The 24,196-nt window shown below is 41.1% G+C and overlaps 1 protein-coding gene across 4 annotated transcripts in view; it reads left to right on the top strand.

The window, feature by feature from the left end:
* Positions 1-24,196, top strand: part of PCSK5 (proprotein convertase subtilisin/kexin type 5) — a 628,432-nt gene that overhangs the window by 151,575 nt on the left and 452,661 nt on the right. For all 4 annotated transcript variants that reach the window (XM_077474911.1, XM_077474913.1, XM_077474912.1 and 1 more), the window contains exon 4: positions 22,954-23,097. In XM_077474911.1, the coding sequence (XP_077331037.1) occupies positions 22,954-23,097 (144 nt within the window). The remainder of the gene's footprint in view (positions 1-22,953; positions 23,098-24,196) is intronic.

The following is a 24,196-nucleotide window of genomic DNA, read 5'->3' as shown; positions in this document are numbered from 1 at the left end:
CTCAGGGGAAACAAAGGAATATTTATGATGCGTTCATGGGTATCTCCCCCTACTTCCTCAGGTTCTATGAAACTATAAGATACAGTCAGAATTCATTTTTTACCAATGTATAACTATATATGGTATTCATTTGTTAATTTAAATGACTCTTTATAGATTATTTGTGTATAGACCTAAAAAGGTGGTGATCTTTCTATTTCTACATACTATTGCAATAACTGTATATACTGTTTAGGCATATTTCTTTAAATAACTGACAGTAAAATAGAAGGTTAATCCCAGACTAGAGTCATGGGCCTGGGAATAACCATCCACACTAAACCTCCATCTGGGATGAGGATAGGCTGAGCAAAAAAAAAAAAAAGGAATAGATAATTGTTCTATTACATAGGAAAATTCATAGAGTGGGGATATGGGGGAGCAAATCTTTCATTTTTGACAAATCCATATTAACTAGCAAGTCTGTTCTATGTATAGAGGACTTCTTGTGATGTCACACTATATCACAACCAAGATATCTTTTTTAGTCTCCTCTCCTATTCCTGTTACCCCAAAATGCATTCTACTTTGTTCCAGGTAGAGTAAAGGAACAAAATGCAGGGAGGAGGAGAGGCAAAGAGAAGCAAGGAAGAGGGAGGAGAGGAACCGAGGAGGAAAAAACAAATTCTTCCACTTCTAATCTACCTGTAGTAATAGAGAGAGCCACGTTTTTGGTCTATACACAAATATTCTCTGTAGGGTCATTTAAATTAACAAATGAATGCTATATATAGTTGTACATTGGTAATTTTGAATTCTGACTGTATTTTATAGTTTCACAGAACTTGAGGAAGTGGGGGATGGATACAGAGGAAAGGCGTTGTAATTATTGCATCCCCTCCCATTATTATTATTATTATTCAGGATTTATATAGTGCCAACAATTTAAGCAGCGCTTTACAATATATTAGATTGTAAGCTCCATGAGCAGGGCCCTCTTATTCTTTCTGTATTGAATTGTATTGTAATCGTACTGTCCCCCTTTATATTGCAAAGCACTGTGTAAACTGTTGGCGCTATATAAATCTTTATGTTTAATAATAACAATAATAATTATAATAATTGTTTCCACCAAGTGGATCTAATTTCCATCTGGGAGCCTCACTGTTAAATAGAGGGGAATACAAAGCAATTGACTGTGAAACACATGGAAATACGTTTTATGTATCCATACGATGTAATACACCTGTAAAATGCATAGCACTTGTTTTAACTGTTTTATAATGAAAGTTGTATTTTAACAGTAGGGTATATTTTGATACAATTTTCGGCACCTTTAAGTCCAATAACTAAAAGAAACTGTGTTTTTGTCTTATATCAAATGTGTGCCGTCTAAAAGGTAGCAGACTTTAGCACATTCACTTAGTGAACATCTTGTTAGATATAAATAAATAACAGCATAAGACAGCATAAGACAACGTTTGCAAGCTGTGAAGATTTTTTTTTTTCTAATACTGTGCTTTGTGTTCCAACAGTTTGCAAACAAGCCAGCCGATGCTACTGTTTGGATGTGTATTTAAAACCAGTGTGTTTCAGGAAGTTCAGCAAAGACCTTTCAGGGAAATCTTGAACAAACAATCAGGGGAATAAACTTTGTGTTATCACATCTCATGTGTTTCATCTGACATGTCAAAACACAATTGGGATTATAAACAAACAGAGCTCTCTGTAAATAATGCCTATATTCTGTGTTAATTACAAACACAGCAATTGAATCCAGACTATAGTGGCTTGCTTGTATGTGTGTTTTGGGCGATCACTTTCCATTACCTCCAAATATAGCATGATGGCTTTTTAAAGTGAACCTAGCCTGGTACACATAGGCCAAATGTCGGCTGGTATCGGCCGGTTCAATAGAAACAAACCGACATTCGGCCCATATGTATGGCAGCCAGTCCAACAGAATGCGGCCGAAAAGGTTCTGCCGACCGGTCACCCGACCGGGGTGTTCGGGCGGAGGGGTCGCCCCCCTGTGAAAATACAATAGCTAAGCAGTATCGCATCGGATTGTTAGTACAGCGGCTCCAACTTGAGCTATCAGGGTTTTTTTTTTTCGTTCAACATGCTGGGTTGAATGAAAAAAATAAAAATAATAGTGTGTACGAGGCTTAAGGCTGACCATACATTATACTATTTTCTTGTCCAATTTTAGACTTACCAAAACCCTATAATATTATTTGTATTATTATACAGGATTTATATATTGCTGACAGTTTACGCAACGCTTTATAACATTAGGGCAGACAGTACAATTACAATACAATTCAATACAGGGGGGAATCAGAGAGCCCTGCTCGTTAGAGCTTAATATGATGTCAAACCTAAATAATTTCTCTTTCTATACAATCATTAAGGAAATTGAATAAGAAAATTGTATAATGTATGGCCAGCATAACACTCCTCCTGAATCAATATAAAACATCACATAATTATAAAATCACATTATTTTGAGTCAATAAGTACCTAAACTACCTGGCCTTGATATATTTCCTAAACCATATGCAGCATAAATCAATAGCTGTCTGTCTATAAATGAATTATGTTTGTTCCATGTTATTAGACACTGCATTAGATCTATTGTTTTCAATCAGGCCTAGACTGTGTGATAGACTTGTAGATAAAATAATAAGCAAGCCACAACATTTGTTTAGTGCTAATTATCAAGAAGCAGAGCATACATCCATTATGTGTAAATTGTACGTCCCCAAGTACATATCTCTAAAAACTGCGCATTGAAATAATTTTTGGAAGTTAACAAGCTTTATTATTATTATTTACAGAATATTAATGTAAGTAATGTTCAAAAGACTCCAGTTCCTCTTCACCGCACTGGCATAAGATAGTATATCAGCCTTATCAAGCATGTTTAACAGAGATCATAGTTTTCTCTGGAAAATATTTTAGTCTTCAGCATTAGTTTCATTATAAGCATTCCACAATATTAAAATCCTAATTTCACATTTATCAATTGATGTATAGGCCGTCATCTCTGAAATGTGGGAGTAATCACTGTTATCTTTCACTTATAAACAAACATTGCTTCAGAGTTTTTTCTTGTTATGCACAGGAGTGTAGAAGCCAAAGTTCTCAATGTCCTTTAGAGTAGTGAACTCTATTTAGTGATCATTTGCTTTAAATAATAACATTCCAGTGAGATATATATGCATTTCTATTGCTGCATTCTGGGTAACAGTATAAAGTCATTCTAGGTAACCTTGTGTTGTTCTAGAAATAAATAAAAAAATATGATTTCTCTTTATTTATTTATGTAAATAACACAGCACATTATATGGAAGGGAGGAAAAAAGTATATGCAGGCTATTATAGATGTGAATGAAGTGTGAAAAGAAATACAGAAGAATATTTAGTTTGTGCAATGGACTCCACATGTGTAAAGTCACAAATTGTAGAATTGACTAGGCAGTTTTCTTGAGAAGTGTTTTCCAGTTCTTTGAATGTGTCTGCAGTTGTAATCATCTTATAATTTTAGCTCCATAATATTTTTATTGAGATTTGAAGTAGCATAGAGAAAGGCACAAGTATGTGCTTGTAGTCACAAGTCACTTGTAATCATTAGACAAAAGTCACTCACAACTTAAAGGGTAAGTTCACCTTTACAGAAAAATCTGTAAGATGAACTTACACTGGACCCTCTCCTCGTGACCCCTGCTCCAACTGATCTGGAGCCTGGCGATCACCCGCACTGACACATCGGGTCGACGCTTCACCGGGCTTAGAAATCCCCCGCGTCGCAATCTCCTATACATACCTCATCAGGAGGTACGTATAGGAGCATTCTAAATGGTCAGCACCGTCACATGGGCGGCGCTGACCTATCGGAACCCGCATAGCATGTCCTGTCACCGCAGGTGAAGAGGAGAGAAAGCCACAGGGTTTTCAAATCCCCGGACCGGTTAAGCAGCAACCCGATTTGTCAGAACGGGAGATCGTCGGACTCCAGGTTAGTGGGACCGAGGGGGATGGGGAGTGGGTCCAGTGTAAGTACACCTTACAGATTTTCTGTAAAGGTGAACTTACACTTTAAGTAGCATTTAAAAGGCATACTAACTAGTTATAGCATATGTAAATGGATGAAAAAGAGCTACACCATCAATTCTCACATCATACCGCCTTATGCCGCGTACACACTATCAAACAATCGGGTGGAAAAGTCCGGCAAACTCAAGTCCGCCGGGCAATCCCCCCGTGTGTAGCCTCCGGCATACTTTTTTGAGCCGAAAGTACGGCGGACTTAGAAAGTAGTTTTGCATTCCAATCTTCCCGCCGGACTCGCAGACAATCCGGCCGTGTGTGTGCCAGTCCGCCGTACTTTTGAAATTAACGGATTTTTCCCGCCGAGAGACGTTGCTGGCCCCACCACCCGGTATGAACTTAAAGGGGAACCCCAACGCCGAAAAAAATCGGTGTGGGGGTCCCCCCAGGTCCACATCAGACCCTTGTCCGAGCACGCTACCCGGCCAGCCAGGAAAGGGGGGGACGAGCGAGCGCCCCCCCTCCGAGCCATACCAAAGAGCTAGAAGAAGGCGTGGTGGCCCGGCAGAAGAACCGAAGAGGGGGACAAGACCCCCGAAGTTGGAAGAAGGGCGGTGGCGAGGAAGAAAGCCGGGCTCCTCCGCTAGCAAAAGAGCTAGAAGAAGATAGCGGAGGAGTCCGGCGAGAAGACCCCCAAAGACGGAAGCTGTGCAATAAACTATTTTTACCCTGTGTTGTGTTTTTTTTTGTACTTTTTTTCACAGGTGAATGGGTAGGGGTAGATTGTACCCCATACTCATTCACATAGGGTGGGGGGCCGGTATCCGGGGCCCCCCTTATTAAAGGGGGCTCCCGGATTTCGATAAGCCCCCCCGCCCGCAGACCCCGACAACCAACGGCCAGGGTTTTCGGGAAGAGGCCCTTGTCCTCATCAACATGGGGACAAGATGCTTTGGGGTGGGGGGCCGCGCGGCCCCCCTACTCCAAGGCACCCCCCATGTTGAGGGTACACGGCCTGGTACGGCTCGGAGGGGGGGCGCTCGCTCGTCCCCCTCCTTTCCTGGCCGGCCGGGTAGCGTGCTCGGACAAGGGTCTGATGTGGACCTGGGGGGACCCCCACGCCGATTTTTCCAGCGTTGGGGTTCCCCTTTAAGTCTATACCAGGTGGCGGGGCCAGCGACGTCTCCCTCGCGGGCCCCGCCTACCTGGAGACCCGCTCGAAATGAGTGGACTTTCCTCCACGTGTGTGGGCAAGTCCGTTCATTTCAAAAGTAGGGCGGATAGTACGGCGGACTTAGTACGCCGTATTAGTCCGCTGAAAAAGTGCCGTGTGTGGGCAAGTAGCTCGTTCGGAAAGTCCGACGGACAGTCTGGCGGGAAGTCCGCCAGACTAAGTCCGTCGGATAGTCGGCTACGTGTGTACACGGCATTAGTGAAAATATATTTTAGAATAATACATCCCTAAAAAAAAGGGGAAAAAAATATTTTCCTTATCTGATTACGAGAGGGAGCGCATTAAATTGCTAACTAGAAATCAAGTGATCAAAAAATTTGAGCTGTGAAAGATATGTAGAATGCATAGGAAACTATGTGATTTGTATAGGACGTTTCTAAAAATCATATAGTCAAAGCTTCCAAGAAAGGGTAATCACCCTTCATTTACCAATCTCCAAAAGTGTTCACCCATAATAAGGGGAGGACATTAGAAAGAAAAGACAGAGAGACAGAAAAGGAGAGAGGAAAAAAGGAAAAAAAAAGTAATCCTCTTATGATTTTATTTACTCATCCCTGATTGCATTTTCATCCACTTTCTGGCTCTTGAATGTGCTATTCCTCAGATGAAGAGAGTAGAGTGTGTGTTCTGTCTAAAGTGCTCATAGAAATGAAATGATTCACCTAATTTGATCTCTGCAATGCTCATTAGTCCCCAGGTAGCAGAAAACATTTTTGGCTGACCATCCTTGGAGTACGTGCAGTTGTCAGTGTTGACATTTTTTGGCTCTACAACGTATATTTAATAGCTCGTGTCATTAAATTGTGTCTTGGTTTGCTTCTTAAATCCACTGCACAACTTAATTTGAAGTGGCTCTGTCTTGAGCAATGTATAGGATCTGACGTTACTGGGCTTTTTTGAAAACGCTAGTTGCCTAGCTGTGTCTTACTTAAAAAGTTTCAGAATTCTGTATCCCTATACTTGGTTCAGGTCAGTGGCTTAGGCTGCATTGAAGGCAAAGCATCAGCATGTCAGACAGGTGACTAGCTTTCTCAAAAGAAGAATTCAGCAGTGAAAAAAGTGGCTTAGAATAAAATTGTAGCATATGTTGCCAAATGTGTATTTGGAGGAAACATACACTTTACATTTCTTTTGCAAGATGCAGATTCCGGTAATATGCTTGTAAGACAGAAACTGCAGGAGGTTTAATGTTGAATCATTGTATGAGTGAAAATGAAGAGAGATAATCAAGTCCTGTAGCAAAGTAAATCTGACGCAGACACGGGAAATTCCCCATACTGGTGTCCGTTTATGAAGCAGTGATCAGTGGAGATCCAGAGGATCGCCGCTGATCACAGCCCATAAACAGTTTATAAACCAGAGATAATCGGGGGAGAAGTGTTTGAACTTGTTCTCCCGCCGATTATCTCCACACACTGAGAATCCTCATTGAATGACACAGCAACGGCCAGTTTATGAAACTGGGATCTCAGCGCTTCACTGGGGATCTGTATTCTGAATTCACACTCCCCGATTCACCAGCAGAGAGGTGGAGAATCGGGGAGTGAGTAGAGAATGTGGGGGGATCTGAGGAGGAAAGAGGAAGATAATTAACTTCCTTATGCTTCGTTCAGACCCCCCAACACTGTAACCATGTCCCCCTGTCATATTTATGTATATATATATATATATATATATATATATATATATATGTGTGTGTGTGTATGTGTGTGTATATACATGTATATATAATGTATGTGTGTGTATTCATGTATATATTATGTAGGGGGACGCTTTATTTTACTAACATTAATCGCACCGTGTGTCAGTGTATTGAGCTGTGATAATTTATCACTGCTTAATAAATTGACATCTCTGTGTATCGGTGAATTTCTAGTACTGTAATCTCGTAAAGTTTCACGAGATTCCAGTATTAGGGGCCATTCTCCAGTGTTAGAAGCGTTTGTAGATCGCTTCACTCCTCCAAGGGTGAAGCGATCTACTCCGCTTTATAAACTGGCATACAGAGGAGAAAGATCTCCTATGTGAATGCCGGAGAATGAAGCAGTGAATAGATTTCACTGCTTCATAAAAGGACACCACTGAGAGCTGTTTTGCTTTGCACCTGTGATGTGCTGATTTTATGCCAATTGTAGCATTTATGTAAGCAAGTAAATGTCTGATTAGATCTTTGATATCTAGGACTCGTTTATAGGCTCTATTTTTTAAACAATCATTTTTTTGCCCTTAAATCCAGGAGGATAAAGCTAAAAATCTCAAAGCCATCTAAACCATTAACGCTCAAAATTGGACACATAGAGGTTGATTTACTAAAGGCAAATGCAAGTGCAGTTGCTCTAGATCTAAGGGGAAGCTCTGAAATGAGGAGGATCTCTGCTTATTTTTATTATCCAATCATGTGCAAGCAAAAATGTTTATTTTTTATTTTTCTTGCATGTGATTGGGTATTCTTTGCAAAGCAAAGCTTTACCTCATTTTCTAAGCTCTGGAGCAACTGCACTTGCAGTGCACAGTATATTTAACTTTAGTAAATCAACCTCAGTATGTGATTTATTGCAAATGAATTGGACTGCTTTTAGACCCCTTTCACACTGAGGCGCTCAAAAACTGGCCATAAAACGTCATAAGGTGTTAGCGGTGCGCTTTTTTAAATGACCTTAAAAAAAAACTTAAAAAAGAGGAAAAAATACCCATTTTGTGGTGCATTTGAAGAGCTTTGGATGAGCTCCCTATTCATTTCAATGGACAGGGGTGTTTTTGAGGCGCCCTTTAAAGTGCTTCAAACATGCCCCAAAGATGCTGCTTGCATGACTATAGGCATACCCCACTTTTAAGTACACAATGGGGTTTATTTACTAAAGCTGAAAATGCTAAATCAGGCTCACTTTGGCATAGAAACCAATGAGCTTCCAGGTTTTATTACCAAAGCTTAATTGAACAAGCTGGGGTTAGAAGCTCATTGGTTTCTATGCAGAAGTGAGCCTGATTTTGCACTTTTCAGCTTTAGTAAATAAACCCCATTGTGTACTTAAAAGTGTGGTATGCCTGTATCTGACTGTGTCCTGTATATTGTATGTGCAAATAGCAATGCTAAAACTAACCTCTTTTAACCTCTTCCCGCCCGCCCTATAGCCGAAAGACGGCCATAGAGTGGGCGCTTTCGTCTGGGAGGCCGTCCCTGGACGTCCTGTTGTTTACTTCCGCAATGCGCGCCGCCGCGGGCACGCATCGGGGAAGTTCTGTGTTTGCCGCGTCCCCCGGAGACAGGCAAACACAGATCGCTGTAAACGGCCAATCACATCGGCCGTTTACAGCGCGATCGGCGTGTCCAATGTGAGATGATCTCATATGTAAACATATGAGATCATCTCTCAGCGCCGCTCTCCCTCCTTACACAGACAGCGTGTGAGAGGGGAGAGATGAACGGCTGCAGCGGCCGTGAGTGTAAAAAAAAAGTGCCATCCTCCCCCAGTGCCATCCTACCCCAGTGCCATCCACCCCAGTGCCATCCTGCTCCAGTGCCATCTGCCCCAGTTTCATCCGCCCGAGTGCCATCCATCCCAGTGCTACCTGCCCCCAGTGCCACCTGTTAGTGCTATATGTCCCCAGTGCCACCTGTTAGTGCTATCTGTCCCCAGTGCCACATGTTGTCAGTGCCATTTGTCCCCAGTGCCATCTGTCATCAGTGCCACGTATAAGTGCCATCTGTCATCAGTGCCACGTGTCATCAGTGCCACATAGTGCCATCTGTGCCACATAGTGCCATCTGTCATCAGTGCCACATATTAGTGCCATCTGTCATCAGTGCCACGTATCAGTGCCATTTGTGATCAGTGCCACCTGTCAGTGTCACGTGCCATCTGTCATCAGTGTCACGCGTCATCGGTTCCACGTATTAGTGCCATCTGTCATCGATGACATGTATTAGTGCCACGTATTAGTGCCATCTGTCATCAGTGCCACGTATTAGTGCCACGTGTCATCAGTGCCACGTATTAGTGACACATGTCATCAGTGCCACGTATAAGTGCAATCTGTTATCAGTGCCACATATTAGTGCCATCTGTCATCAGTGCCACGTGTCATCAGTGCTACGTATAAGTGTCATCATTGCCATGTATCAGTGCCACGTGTCATTGTCCTGGTGCTCCAGGGCCTTCAAAAGTGTAATAGGTAGTCAACAAGTTAGATGTGTAATTTATGCTCCTAGAACACGTGATGGCGCTCCCTGCATGTTGGGTCTCTCTATGTGGCCAGGCTCTGAAAAAGTCCCACACATGTGGTATTGTAATACTCAGGAGGAGTAGCAGAATTTTTTTGGGGGTGTCATTTGTGGTATACACATGCCATGTGAGAGAAATAACCTATTACAATGACAATTTTGTGGAAAATAATAAAATCCGCCCCAGTGTCATCCTCCCCCAGTGCCATCCTGCCCCAGTCCCATCCTGCTCCAGTGCCATCCGCCCCAGTGCCATCCACCCCAGTGCCATCCACCCCAGTGCTACCTGCCCCCAGTGCCACCTGTTAGTGCTATCTGTCCCCAGTGCCACCTGTTGTCAGTGCCATTTGTCCCCAGTGCCATCTGTCATCAGTGCCACGTATAAGTGCCATCTGTGATCAGTGCCACGTGTCATCAGTGCCACATAGTGCCATCTGTCATCAGTGCCACATATTAGTGCCATCTGTCATCAGTGCCACGTATCAGTACCATTTGTCATCAGTGCCACCTGTCAATTTTGCAAAGAATTGTGGGAAAAAAATGACAACATCAAAAACCTCACCATGCCTCTTACTAAATACCATGGAATGTCTACTTTCCAAAAAGGGGTAATTTGGGGGATATTTGTACTTTCCTGACTTGTTCGGGTCACAAGAAGCGAGATAGGCCACCAGTACATCAGATGTGATCAATTTTGTGCGATTCGCACCACGGCTTGTAGACTCTCTAACTTTCACAAAGACCAAAAAATATCCACTAATTTGGGTTATTTTTACCAAAGATATGTAGCAGTATAAATTGTGGCCAAAATTTATGAAGAAAAATTAATAATTTGCATAATTCTGTCACAGAAACAAAGAAATATGCTTTTTTTTCAAAATTTCCGGTCTTTTTTCATTTATAGCGCAAAAAATAAAAACCCCAGAGGTGATCAAATACCACCAAAAGAAAGCTCTATTTGTGGGAAAAAAAGGACAAAAAATTTATTTGGGTACAGTGTTGCATGTCATTCAAAATGTGGGAGCACCGAAAGCTGAAAATTGGTCTGGGCAGGAAGGGTGTTTAAGTGCCCAGTAAGCAAGTGGTTAAGTCATACCATAAGAAACAGAAGCTTTAACTTTACTTTTACAGTTTTTCTAAATACCCTGATAGCGATACTACGATGTAAGTAAAAATGCATGTTTATTTGCTAGATCCTCTTATGAGTTATACAATTATAAGTTACAACTTCAACAGGTTTTAATCCAAAGGAAAGCTAGACAAACTGGAACCATTGCATACATCCACAATTGTGCCAAAATTGCGCCAGCAGAGCAAAAAAAAAAATGCATCAGTCTATACGTTGCTGTGCTCTATAATAAAGCTGTCCGTTTACAAACAAATGGTGTCTTCATAAAAAACTTACCTGTGCTTCACCACTGTGTATTGAAAAAAACCAAGGATCCTCATAGGATCATATTGCATGTGTGGCAAATCTAAGCAGGGAGGAATCAGCTGTAGGAAATTGCACCAGCAGAGCAATAAAAATAGAATCAGTCTATAGGTTGCTGTGTTCTATAAAGGTGTTAATTTCCAAACAGCTGTAGGAAGATCGCTCACCCAGATCTAGAGTCACAGGTCCTCCCCGTGGTCTGCCAACAAATGAAAGATCCACCAGAGTCAAAAAACAGCTAATGACCACTCTTATACTGCCTAGACATGGATATTTGTCATTCTTTTATGGATTTCTCACTCTTCCCAATCAGTCTGAGAAAGGGCACAATCAAACATCAAGCTTTTCCAGAACTGTTTTCCTCTGATCTTTCATTTGTTGGCGGACCATAGGGAGGACCTGGGCCTCCAGATCTGGTTGAGCGATCTTCCTACAGCTGTTTGGAAATGGACACCTTTATAGAGCACAGCAACCTATAGACTGATTCTATTTTTATTGCTCTGCTGGTGCAATTTTGGCACCATTGTAAACTTATGCACTGTTTTGAGTTTTCACTTTTAACATTTTGTTGCTAACATTATATGTATACTTAGTCACTTTATTTGATTATTCACCTTAAGATTATTATTGCAATTTGGTAATTGGTCATTAGACAACACATTTATTATTTTTTACTATTGCACTTTTATCCCACCTCCAGGGATTTTTTGGCTACATGCAACCTTCTTATAATTTAACAAATTGGAACCATTGGCTATTTTTTTGCAAGCTCTATAGAGGGCCATCAAGTATAAACATTTCAGAACAAAACAGAACATTTATAATCTGCTTCAACAGCAAATAAGAATGTGCAGTTTCTTCTAATTTGACCCTGTTTATATGTTTTTTCTTGTATTTTTTTTAAATAAATTTTACCATGGTGATGACATGTTCAAAAGCAGTGCTATTATTATTAAACCATGCTCATTTAAATAACTGGCAGGGCAAAACTGACCACAGTGATATGTTTGTTTTTTAAAGTGCCTTTTTGGGTGCACACATGTATTAGAAAATTGCTTTTTTTTTTTACTACAATATGCTTATCTACCCATTGGCAACAAGATATAAGCCTCATTACTAATATGATGTTTATACAACCATATGTTTTTCATTCAGTATTGCTGCATTGTTAACTTGGCTACTTTAAAGCAACTGTATGGGCTTTGTGTGAAGGGAAGTCTAACGTAACATGTAAGTGGCCTGTAAATAAAGCAATAACTACACAAAGAAATGTTTGTTACTTCCTAATAGGTTTATGAAAACTAACCATGATATGTTGGCACTATATAAATAAAACATTATAAAGAGTTCCTCTACCTTACCCTAATACTAGTAAATGATAAAGTTTTATACTTTTATTGCAAAATCTCACAGCAGTACATTGTACCCAAACCTCCATGTTAACATTTAATTTGCCCTATTGACCACGCTGAACAGCATTCTTGCTTTTCATTGATGAATAGCCTTGTGTAGGTCCAGTTTTCTAACACTGTGTTTTTTTTGGGCTTTTTGAAGTCTTGAGACAGACTTAATGTGATAGATCTTTATGCTTTATGCTTCCTTGCCAGATACCGGAACACATTTTCTCTTCTTGTGAATCCCCAATTTTCATGGAATTACCTTACTGAGTGAAATAATACATATGCATTTGAAACCAACATGCTGTTGCTTTTCCAGATATAATCAATGTATAATCATGAAGTAGTTGAAATGGCCTGTGACTGCAAGTAAAGGGAGGCAAAGTGGCATAGATAAGATAACTGGGTTTGGCTTTCTTTGGGAATCGTTGGTGAATCTAAAGCCTGCCAAAGTTTTAATGTTGGCCAGTTCAGCAGGCACCGGCTAAGATTTAAACCATGTAGGGGCAGGCTGATTGTACCTAAGCTGATCAATCAATCAACTTGGGTACAACCAGCCTGTCAGATTTTTCATGCGATTTTTCATGCCACTATAGCCGCAGGAAATAATCACTGTGTATTCTACTGGCTGTGATGGCTCCCCCTGCCGGTAGAGCACAATAGCTCCATAGGAGAGATTCCCCCATCAGTACTGTCTGTGTTGATAGGAAATTAAGCAATTTTCTTTCCCGCGACTTGTGGTTGTGATATGTCCTCTTATTCAGCCCCTCAGAGAAACACAATTCACTCTCAAATGGTAATACATTTACCTTTCATTGTCAACCACATAAATGAATAAGAAGATTAGACAAAGCATGTTGTAGCTTAAAGTTCCCAGAGGTAAATAGTAACTGTTATATTCTCCATACTCCTTCAGACCATCATATAAGAGGACAAAAATAATTGCACAACCTTTATTAAAATCTGTAAAAACACACAGCAAGTACACCCACAATTTTCCATTCTAACTCTCAACACTGAGGATAAATTGGCAAACATGTATAATCATGATGATCACACCTGTAGCAGAGGGCCACACCAGTAGCAATAGTGCATTTTAAAAAAAAATTCATATCTGCTAAGCAGCCAGCTATATTAGTTAATACTTTCTATTCAGTATGGAGTGTACAATACATGGTCAGATGTTTCTGTCTTGTTGCAAGAGTAGGGATGAGCCAAACCCCCCCCCCCCCTCGGTTCGGTTTGCACCAGAACTTTTGAACGGACCGAAAATTTGTGCGAACTTTAGAATCCCATTGAAGTCTATGGGATTCGAACGTTCGAAATAAAAAGTGTTAATTTTAATGGCTAATATGCAAGATATTGTCCTAAAAAGGGTTTGGGGACCTGGCTCCTGCCCCAGGGGACATGGGTCAATGCCTAAAATGTTTTTAAAAATGGCCGTTTTTTTGGAGCACTGATTTTAATGACGATTAAAGTGAAAAAAAAGTGAAATATTCCTTTAAATATCGTACCTGGGGGTGTCTATAGTGTGCCTGTGAAGTGGCACATGTTTCCCTTGTTTAGAACAGTACCTGCAGAAAATGACATTTAACGGAAAAAAAGTCATTGAAAACTGCTTACGGTTTTAATGTTATATCTGGTTCTGGCAATATGGATGAAAATCATTGAGAAAAATGGCATAGTTAGCCCCCCTGCCCATTACCAGCCCCTTTGGGTCTTGTACGGATATTAAGGGGAACCCCATACCCATATTAAAAAAAGGAAAGGCATGGAGCAGGAGTATACAGGCAGTGCAAACAAGACAGAGACTGTGTAGGTTTGTTGTGTTAAGTAGAATCTGTTTGTAATTTTGAACTGGTACATTTTTAAAGTGTAGCTCCAGTCAAAAAATCGAATTTTAAGCTTTTAGGAAAACATAGGGAAGGGTTATCACCCTGTATAATTTTTTTTTGCCGTCCATCTTTTTTCATCTTACTTCCTGTTGTCTCCTTCCGTTTGCAAGTAGGAGACGTTGGTAAGTTGGATGTTTGAAAGTAGGGGCCTGCCCTATATGCTCTGCAGAAATGGGGGCCTAAGGTGTTGGTGTTGCCACAACACTGTAAGCCCTCAAAGTGACTCTTGGTGAGTGCTGGAGCGCCCTGCTGTGAACAATTATATCAAGAATTGTAATTACATGCCATTGTTGAACAGTGGTAGAAAAATTGGGCCTTTGGTGGTTGTAGTGGTGGTGCTGGTGCCACAACACTATAAGTCCTCACAGTTACTCTCGGTGGGCACAGGAATGGGCCCTGCTGTGAAATATTATATCAATAATTGTAATTACATGCCCCTGTTAAACAGGGGCTGAAAAATTGGGCCTTAGGCACTGCTTGCTGGTGCCACAACACTGCAACCTCTCCCAGATACTCTAGTTGGAGTGCAGGAATGAGCCCTGCTGCAAAGCATTGCATCAAAAATTGTATAACATACTGCTGTTAAACAGGGGCTGAAAAATTGGGCCTATACACTGCAACCTCTACCATGTACTCTAGTTGGAGTGCAGGAATGAGCCCTGCTGCAAAGCATTGCATCAAAAAGTGTAATTACATGCCCCTGTTAAACAGGGGCAGAAAAATTGGGGCTTAGGCACTGGTGCTGGTGCCATGACACTGCAACCTCTCCCATATACTCTATTTGTAATGCAGGAATGAGCCCTGCTGCAAAGCATTGCATTGCATCAAAAAATTGTATTTACACACCCAGGTTAAACAGGGGCTGAAAAATTGGGCTGGTGGCATCACCCAGAACCAAAAATGTTCTTCCAAGATATCAGCGGAGGAGGAAGAGGATAGACAATCAACATAACAGGACAGTCACTCAGCATCAGCATAGGCAGTCTTGAAGGAATGTGATATTTAAAAAAAACAATATTCGAATACATCAGCTTCAGGTGCTTGGTAGCTGGTGGTGATCCAAGACTGATTCATCTTTATGAAGGTCAGTCGATCAACCGAGTCGGTGGACAGGCACACCCTGTGATTGGTTACAAAGCCACCAGCAGCACTGAAGGTGCGTTCCGAAAGTACGCTGGATGCAGGACAGGCCAGTAGCTCAATTGCATACTGTGCAAACTCTGGCCAGTGATTCATCCTCAAGATCCAGTAAGCCAGAGGATTTTCAGTGGGAAAGGTGTCCAAGTCTGACCTTGCCCCTAGGTATTCCTGCACCATGTAAATCAGACTCTGACGATGGTTGCTGGACCGATCATACCTTGGGGCTGTGGACTAAAAAATTGTCTGAACGCATCAGTCAGACGGCCACCTTCTCCACCGCTCCTTCTGACTGAAGCCTCAGTTTGTAACCTCCCAGTCCCTGGGAATGCGTTGCACAGACCTTTCTGCAGACCTTTCGATGGCAACATAAGGTCTGCAACCTTACCCTTGTACCGTGGATCAAGGAGAGTGGACAGCCAGTAATGGTCCCTCTCCTTGATCCGAAGAATACGAGGATCCTTCCGCAGGATCAGGGAGGCCATGCAGCATAGGTTAGTTGAGGCATTCGGTCCCGAGTCCTCTGGGTCACTAAGGACAACATGATCTGCAGCCACCTCCTCCCAGCCATGTAGAAGTCCACTGGTTTCTTGGGACTGTAAATCATCCCTACAAGACTGCTGCTGCTGCTGCTGCTGATGCTGAGTGCCAGGCTCCACCTCCATGCTGACACAATCATCGTCCTCCTCCTCTCCTCGTCCTCTTCCTGTGTGATGGGTGGGACAGCAGGAACACTGTCTGGATAAAGGGGGCCTTGAGAGGCAAGGAAGTCCGCCTCTGTTCTGCCTCAAGTGCCCTGTCCATTATTCCATGCAGCTTATGCTCCAACAGGTGGACAAGAGGTACAGTGTCACTGATGCATGCACTGTCACTGCTCACCATCCCTGTGGCCTCCTCAAACAGTGACAGGACAGTGCATGCATCCCTGAGCATGTCCCACTGGTGTGGTGACAAAAAACTGAGCTCCCCTGACCCTGTCCTGGTGCCATAGTCGCACAGGTACAGCAATAAAGGGTAGATATAGGTGTATACTGCGCTGGAGGCACACAACACCCACTAACTCCTGCAGATGGCTGTATTAGAGAACACCAGCAATAAAGGGTAGATACGGGTGTATATTGTGCTGTGCTGGAGGCACACAACACCCACTAACACCTGCAGATGCCTTTATTATAGAACACCAGCAATTAAAGGGTAGATACAGGTGTATACTGTGCTGTGCTGGAGGCACAAAACACCCACTAACTCCTGCAGATGCCTTTATTATAGAACACCAGCAATAAAGGGTAGATACAGGTGTATGCTGTGCTGGAGGCACACAACACCCACTAACTCCTGCAGATGGCTCTATTAGAGAACAGCAATAAAGGGTAGATACAGGTGTATACTGCGCTGGAGGCACACAACACCAACTAGCTCCTGCAGATGGCTGTATTAGAGAACACCAGCAATAAAGGGTAGATCTCTCAGAAGGTGAAAAAAGCAAACCTACCACTTACAATGCAAAAAACACCTTGTGGCGCTGTAACACTTACAGTGGGCAGTTTTTACAGCGCCACAAGGTGTTTTTTGCATTGTAAGTGGTAGGTTTGCTTTTTTCACCTTCTGAGAGATATATTTAATTTTTTAAGTGGCAGCTGGGGGAGGGGGAGTCTGAGCGCTGGGATGATATACTAATCGGGAGGTCATTGATAGTGTATCTTGAGTTTTTTTTTAATAAAGGGTAGATACAGGTGTATATTGTGCTGTACTGGAGGCACACAACACCCACTAACTCCTGCAGATGACTGTATTAGAGAACACCAGCAATAAAGGGTAGATACAGGTGTATATTGTGCTGTGCTGGAGGCACACAAACCCACTAACTCCTGCAGATAGCTCTATTAGAGAACAGCAATAAAGGGTAGATACAGGTGTATACTGTGCTGGTGGCACACAACACCAACTAACTCCTGCAGATTGCTGTATTAGATTATATATCCACTGGAAGTCCTCCAAGGTCTGTATCATGAAAAAATAGAGTCCAATATCTGATTACTGAAATATCTATAGTTACCCCAAAACTGGAGTGAGGACCTTTGTGAATACTCTTGGAACATGGCCAAAGGCAGAGCCACAAGCTGATAGCACAGGAAAGCAAAGAATCACTGTTGACCTAGAAAGAAAGGAAGGAGTAAATATGCATCATTTTATCGATGGATGCCAAGAGGCCACTACGATGAAGAGATATAATAACTGCCTCACTAGATTCCATCCAAAATATAATACAGGGTGTTTTTTCTTTTATATCAGAAGATTGCCACGATTAATACTAGTCTTCTGAGTTGGCGCAGAGTACTGAATTATGTGTCCATTCAGGATTGTTTGTCATTGAAGGAATTTATGCTTCCAACCAACATCCTGGAATTGCAAGCATTTCATCTATCGTTACTTCAATGGCCCCCCTGACTGTTCATCCAGTCTAGGCTTAATCGAACAATGACTTACTTCAATAATCAGTAGAAAACCTAGTGTGTTTTGTTGGTGATGAAGGTAGAATCTTTCTTGTTCTGGGTGAAGTTAGTTTTATGCTCTGTACATATTCCCGGGTTGAAAAATTAGCTGGCAGATTTTTTTTTCAACAGCTGTCCGGACCCAGGAGAATGGTCTCTCCATCTGGAGGTGTTCTAGGACCTATGTCTGTGTTGGGGAGCATCCAGACAGGGATTGGTCTTGGGTCAACAAGAAGCTAGACAGGTTTGTTTCCTGAACTCAGGCCCAGATGGCAGATGCAGCTGATGCTCTGGTAGCACTGTGAGATCAGTATACCTTGATCTATGTATTTCCTCTGCTGAAACGTTGAACTTGTCTACTGCATAATATTGTGGCTGAGAACATTCCAGTCATTATCATGGCTGCAAATTGGCCTTGGAGCCTTGGAGAGTATGGTACATTGACCTCTGTCAGCTGATGCTTCATGGCCTCTACTAGACCGGCCTGTTGTCTCAGTGATCAATATTTCATTCTGCTTCTCGGTCGCTGGGGAGATGGGAAATTTTGGATTCTGACCATTTTATAAGCTAGTAACTCTGCTTTCCGCAAGATTTGTCATGTCACAAAAAATACTTTTTTTTTTTGCTGGTGTGTCTTTTTTTTTTCTTCTCATCTGCCTTTTCAGTAAACTGTGTTTTTTTCCTTTCCTGCAGTTGAGTGTAGAATAGCACTTAACCTTTAGTACCATTTAAAACTAAGGCCTCTGCCCAGTCTGTTCCTTTTTAACATAGTTTTGATAACCATTCACTGATTCGTACCTGCATTCAAGGTGCTACATGTGTTGCTACCCTTGCTAGGCTTTTGCTCCAACATGGGATTCAAATCTAGTAATGGCAGGGTTACAAAGACCTCATTCCGAACATATTTTTGGTTTTGGTATGTTGTAAGATATCCCTTCTTGGGCCATCGCTTCAGCCAGAAAGGTTTCTGAGCTATCAGCATAGTTCTATGGGGAGCCCCATTTATTCTTACACAAAAACAAGGCTATTTTGCATTCTTAAAGTTTGTGAAAAGTAAACTATGAGACTCCATCCAAAATATAATACAGGGTGTTTTTTCTTTTATATCAGAAGATTGCCACGATTAATACTAGTCTTCTGAGTTGGCGCAGAGTACTGAATTATGTGTCCATTCAGGATTGTTTGTCATTGAAGGAATTTATGCTTCCAACCAACATCCTGGAATTGCAAGCATTTCATCTATCGTTACTTCAATGGCCCCCCTGACTGTTCATCCAGTCTAGGCTTAATCGAACAATGACTTACTTCAATAATCAGTAGAAAACCTAGTGTGTTTTGTTGGTGATGAAGGTAGAATCTTTCTTGTTCTGGGTGAAGTTAGTTTTATGCTCTGTACATATTCCCGGGTTGAAAAATTAGCTGGCAGATTTTTTTTTCAACAGCTGTCCGGACCCAGGAGAATGGTCTCTCCATCTGGAGGTGTTCTAGGACCTATGTCTGTGTTGGGGAGCATCCAGACAGGGATTGGTCTTGGGTCAACAAGAAGCTAGACAGGTTTGTTTCCTGAACTCAGGCCCAGATGGCAGATGCAGCTGATGCTCTGGTAGCACTGTGAGATCAGTATACCTTGATCTATGTATTTCCTCTGCTGAAACGTTGAACTTGTCTACTGCATAATATTGTGGCTGAGAACATTCCAGTCATTATCATGGCTGCAAATTGGCCTTGGAGCCTTGGAGAGTATGGTACATTGACCTCTGTCAGCTGATGCTTCATGGCCTCTACTAGACCGGCCTGTTGTCTCAGTGATCAATATTTCATTCTGCTTCTCGGTCGCTGGGGAGATGGGAAATTTTGGATTCTGACCATTTTATAAGCTAGTAACTCTGCTTTCCGCAAGATTTGTCATGTCACAAAAAATACTTTTTTTTTTTGCTGGTGTGTCTTTTTTTTTTCTTCTCATCTGCCTTTTCAGTAAACTGTGTTTTTTTCCTTTCCTGCAGTTGAGTGTAGAATAGCACTTAACCTTTAGTACCATTTAAAACTAAGGCCTCTGCCCAGTCTGTTCCTTTTTAACATAGTTTTGATAACCATTCACTGATTCGTACCTGCATTCAAGGTGCTACATGTGTTGCTACCCTTGCTAGGCTTTTGCTCCAACATGGGATTCAAATCTAGTAATGGCAGGGTTACAAAGACCTCATTCCGAACATATTTTTGGTTTTGGTATGTTGTAAGATATCCCTTCTTGGGCCATCGCTTCAGCCAGAAAGGTTTCTGAGCTATCAGCATAGTTCTATGGGGAGCCCCATTTATTCTTACACAAAAACAAGGCTATTTTGCATTCTTAAAGTTTGTGAAAAGTAAACTATGAGACTTTAGAAATTGCTGTATATTTTTTTAGCTTGAAATGACCAATTTATGCATTTGTAATGCAATTTTAATAGTCTCCAGTTTATTTTTGCAAACAATCAGATTTGGTGGCGGAAACCAATGGAATGATACATTTTTATGTTAGTATAAATCTCTAAAGTACAAGGTTAATAGATTTTTTTTTTTTTACACTGACAAGCAAATTCATATAACCAACATGTTATTACCTGGAATACAATTGGCAATATAAAGTAGGGGTAATAAATATGGTGAGATAAAATCCCAGTGCTTTGTTTGCATTGCTTTAAACTGTATTTTCCTGCAGAGGCCATCAGAAGCAAATGACTTAAATTGAAGCCATTTCTTTACATGAATGTAGTAGTAAAGTCGATGTTCCTGTGCATGGTTTTTATTTTTTGGGTTATGCGATAATGAGATAACTACTGTTAAAACAATTTTACTATTATTCAATATCATTAAATTATGTATGAACAGAAAACGGAAGGTTTAAAGATATCTTTAGGTACAAGATGGTGTTTAGATTTGCCCAAGTGCCAGAAGATTATACCAGATTATCTACCAGATTATCAGATTACCCAGTACCAGATTATCTTGAAAGGGAAGAGGGGTTGTAACTGGCCAGGAAAATCCAATCTAGTCAATTCATGCTCCCCCTGTGGTTGGGTCTGTCAAGATTGAGCAAGGTTGTGTATGATTGTTTTCTTATGAAACTGTAGTTAGGAAAGATTAGGTGAATATACTCCTACAGTATACCTAGAGTTATCATTATACAAAGTTCAATCAATGCACTATTGATGCACTACTGTTTATTGCATGTGACATGTGTATTTTATATGACATGTGATACTTAAAATGTCAATTCACTACTGTTAAATACCACATTTGCAGTAATTTCCACCAATGTAGTAATTGTCTGCTGTAAATACCGTAACAAATGTGATATCACATTAAAGTCAATTCACATAAAAAAAATACATTTGGTAATTATCTTATGGTCTAGCCATTTGATATTTAATGAATGCACAAAATTAGAATTGAAATATTTAACAGCGGTATTACTACCACTGCTAAATGTGACAGTTCCAGCTCAGGACTACTGGTTGCTAGGAAGCCAGCAACTGTCACAATCCTAACAACCAGTGTCTCATACCTGGCCTGCTCATTCAGCTGTCAGCTAAGGATTCCTGGCTGACAGAAACATGTAAACGAAGGGACACTCCACACACCCAGAAGACCCTGCCTCTTTCTTTATTCTAGCGACGTGGACCGAAGATTTAATTTGATGAGAGAGAAGCAACGGGATCAGATGCCTCAATTTTTTTATTTTAGTAAAGGACTTGTCAAAAACTATCGCTGCATTTTTTTAAGGTTTATATTTTTTGTGAATGAGTAGCAGCAACATGCTGCAGCAGGAGGTTTGGCCAGGCTAACATGACCAAGTCTGAGTATTTAGTTTACCCGGTCCATGAACAGAGTTTGAGGCAACTCCTGTCTCGCCTCAAACTGCAATTATATCCCTATTTATCATCAGTATCACATTTGAGAGATTTGGCACAGCATATGCAGCAGAGCAACAAACCATAGCTTATATACACTTTAGATCATGCCAGGGAAGGAAGAACACTTATCCTTTAGGAAGAAAGAAACAAATATAATTGAGAGTGTGGTGTGTTTTTTTAAGTTTCTTATATACTTTTCTTTATGTTTACAATTCCATTGCCAATTTTATCTTTAGATTATATTCAATAAATTGGAAAAAGGCTTTGTAGTAATACAAGATTTTTCTCAGCTTCTTTGTAGCTGAGTGAGGAGAGAAAATCAATTGCATTTTGTACTTAGTGAGGAGGAACATCCGGTAAATTGTGTTGTATTCTGTGTTTTGTCTGCAGCTGCCAAAACCAGTGTCTAAAGTCATCTTTGGCTGAATGATATGCATGCTCAGGGCAGTCTTTAATATTGATTAGACCCTGGGCAAAACCTTTCTTGCCCCCCCCCCCCATGCAGTTTTGCTCTCCACCTGCTCTGAGACATACAATAAATAGCAGCTAGACTCAAAATCAGTTTACTGAATCAGATCAGGCAGCTATTGCGATTGGTTGCCAGAGGTTACATTGCATCATTACCGCTCACTGACTGGTTGCTAGATGTTACAGCACACATTACGGCTCACTGATTAGTTGCTAGAGGTTACAGCACATGATTTCTGCTTGTTGATCGGTTGCTAGAGATTACTGTGGATATGACCTCAGGGGGGCATGATATACATATGAATGACGCCGGCTGGCCCCTATTTACATAAGAATGCCGCCGCTATTTACATATGAAAGCTGGTAATGTACATGTAAACACAGGGTCTGCAGGTGAGTCATCCTTACACAACAATAGGGCAGAGCTGGGCAGCATTAGTAGCAGCACACAGATATTGGGAGCACAGGACGAGGGAATTTAAACCAGGATAGTTGGCAAGTATGAGGCAGCTGCTTTGGGCCGCGCAACAATGACAGGGCCCAGGGCACCGGCCCCTTTTGCCCTGCCTTAAAAACGGCCCTGTGCATGCTGTCTCTAATTAATATTGCCCAAAATAAAGTAAAAATATTCTTATAACTTAAATGAGATATACAGTAGATTTTATATATTTGTTTCATTATAACTTATCATTTTGAGGCTTTTGATGTTCAGGTCAAGTTACTAAAATCTTTATTTTTGCTTCTTCTGCAGCACTGCAGTGACAATGCCCATCACTGTCAATCTGACATGAACATTGTGGGTGCCTGGAAGAGGGGATATACTGGGAAGAATGTTGTGGTTACTATTTTGGATGATGGGATTGAAAGAAACCATCCTGACTTGATGCAGAATTACGTAAGTATTTTGGGAAAATTATTTTAAATGTAAATTGTCAGCTAACTGTACATTGAATAAAAAAACAAAAAACAAATGCAGCTGAAACCTTGAATAATATTTCTGATGTATAGGGTTGCTTTCCAAAAACATAAATACTCATTAATACCAACCCCAAAAAAAAGCTAGAACTCTCATTCTCAGAGGCAGTGGTATTTTTCTTAAATCCCAACTAAACCTTTTAAATTAGCTAAATACCTTCCAGGTGCATTAAACAAAAGGTGTTCAATGTCTTACAGTTTCTTTCTAAAGCAACCGCAACCTGAGTGGAAAAGCCTGTGTCCTGCCAGCATGAAACAGAGTGGGACTTTATCTCTCTGAGTCAAAGCAGTGATCTGCAGAGGTTCAACAAGTGGCTTACTGAGTCAGAGCCAGAGCTGGCTGCATGGAGCAAGAGCTTTGCTGATAGCAGAGCAATAGGTCAGACTTTGATAAAATAGTACTTCATTTGGGCTTTAAGCAGTGTTGAGCCACTCACTCTACTGTTAAGTGTTAATTTAGTTTATGCATACAATCTATGTGATACAAAATATCTCCTGGATGCATTTTTATGCATAGCAGTCCCAGGTCACTCAGTCTAAAAAACGAATGTTTAAATGTATAACGCACCATAGACATGGATATGGATTATTCTTAGGCATTTTTATTTTATAGTTGTCACTGGGTAAATATTATTTTGTAGTCAGCAATAAAGGCATGCACATACATGTACATATAGCTCTACAGTTTGGTATGTCACTGGTAGACGTTCCAGCTGTTTAATACATTTGTCACATAGTCTCACCACTAAAGTATTTGTAATATTTATAGTGGTAAAAGTGATTTCTCAATAATTGCAGATGGACTGCTACCATACAGCCCCCAAGCAAAGCTTAACAGCAGCAGACCATATATGTTGTTTTCTAAAGAAGATATATATGTATTTCATAAAAACAAATGTGCTAGCTGCCTGCCCCAATGGAATGATTACAGCAAATGATTGATTGCTATGGGTAGCTAAAACATTTTCATTTCCAGCTTTTCCCCCTAAAGCCTAGTGTAGAACTACAATAAAACCACT

This window comes from Lithobates pipiens, unplaced genomic scaffold (genome assembly GCF_037356315.1).
Source record: "Lithobates pipiens isolate NorthernLeopardFrog02 unplaced genomic scaffold, aLitPip1_a1.2 Scaffold_13, whole genome shotgun sequence".
Lineage (NCBI taxonomy): Eukaryota > Metazoa > Chordata > Amphibia > Anura > Ranidae > Lithobates > Lithobates pipiens.
This window is presented reverse-complemented; position numbering and strand designations above follow the sequence as displayed.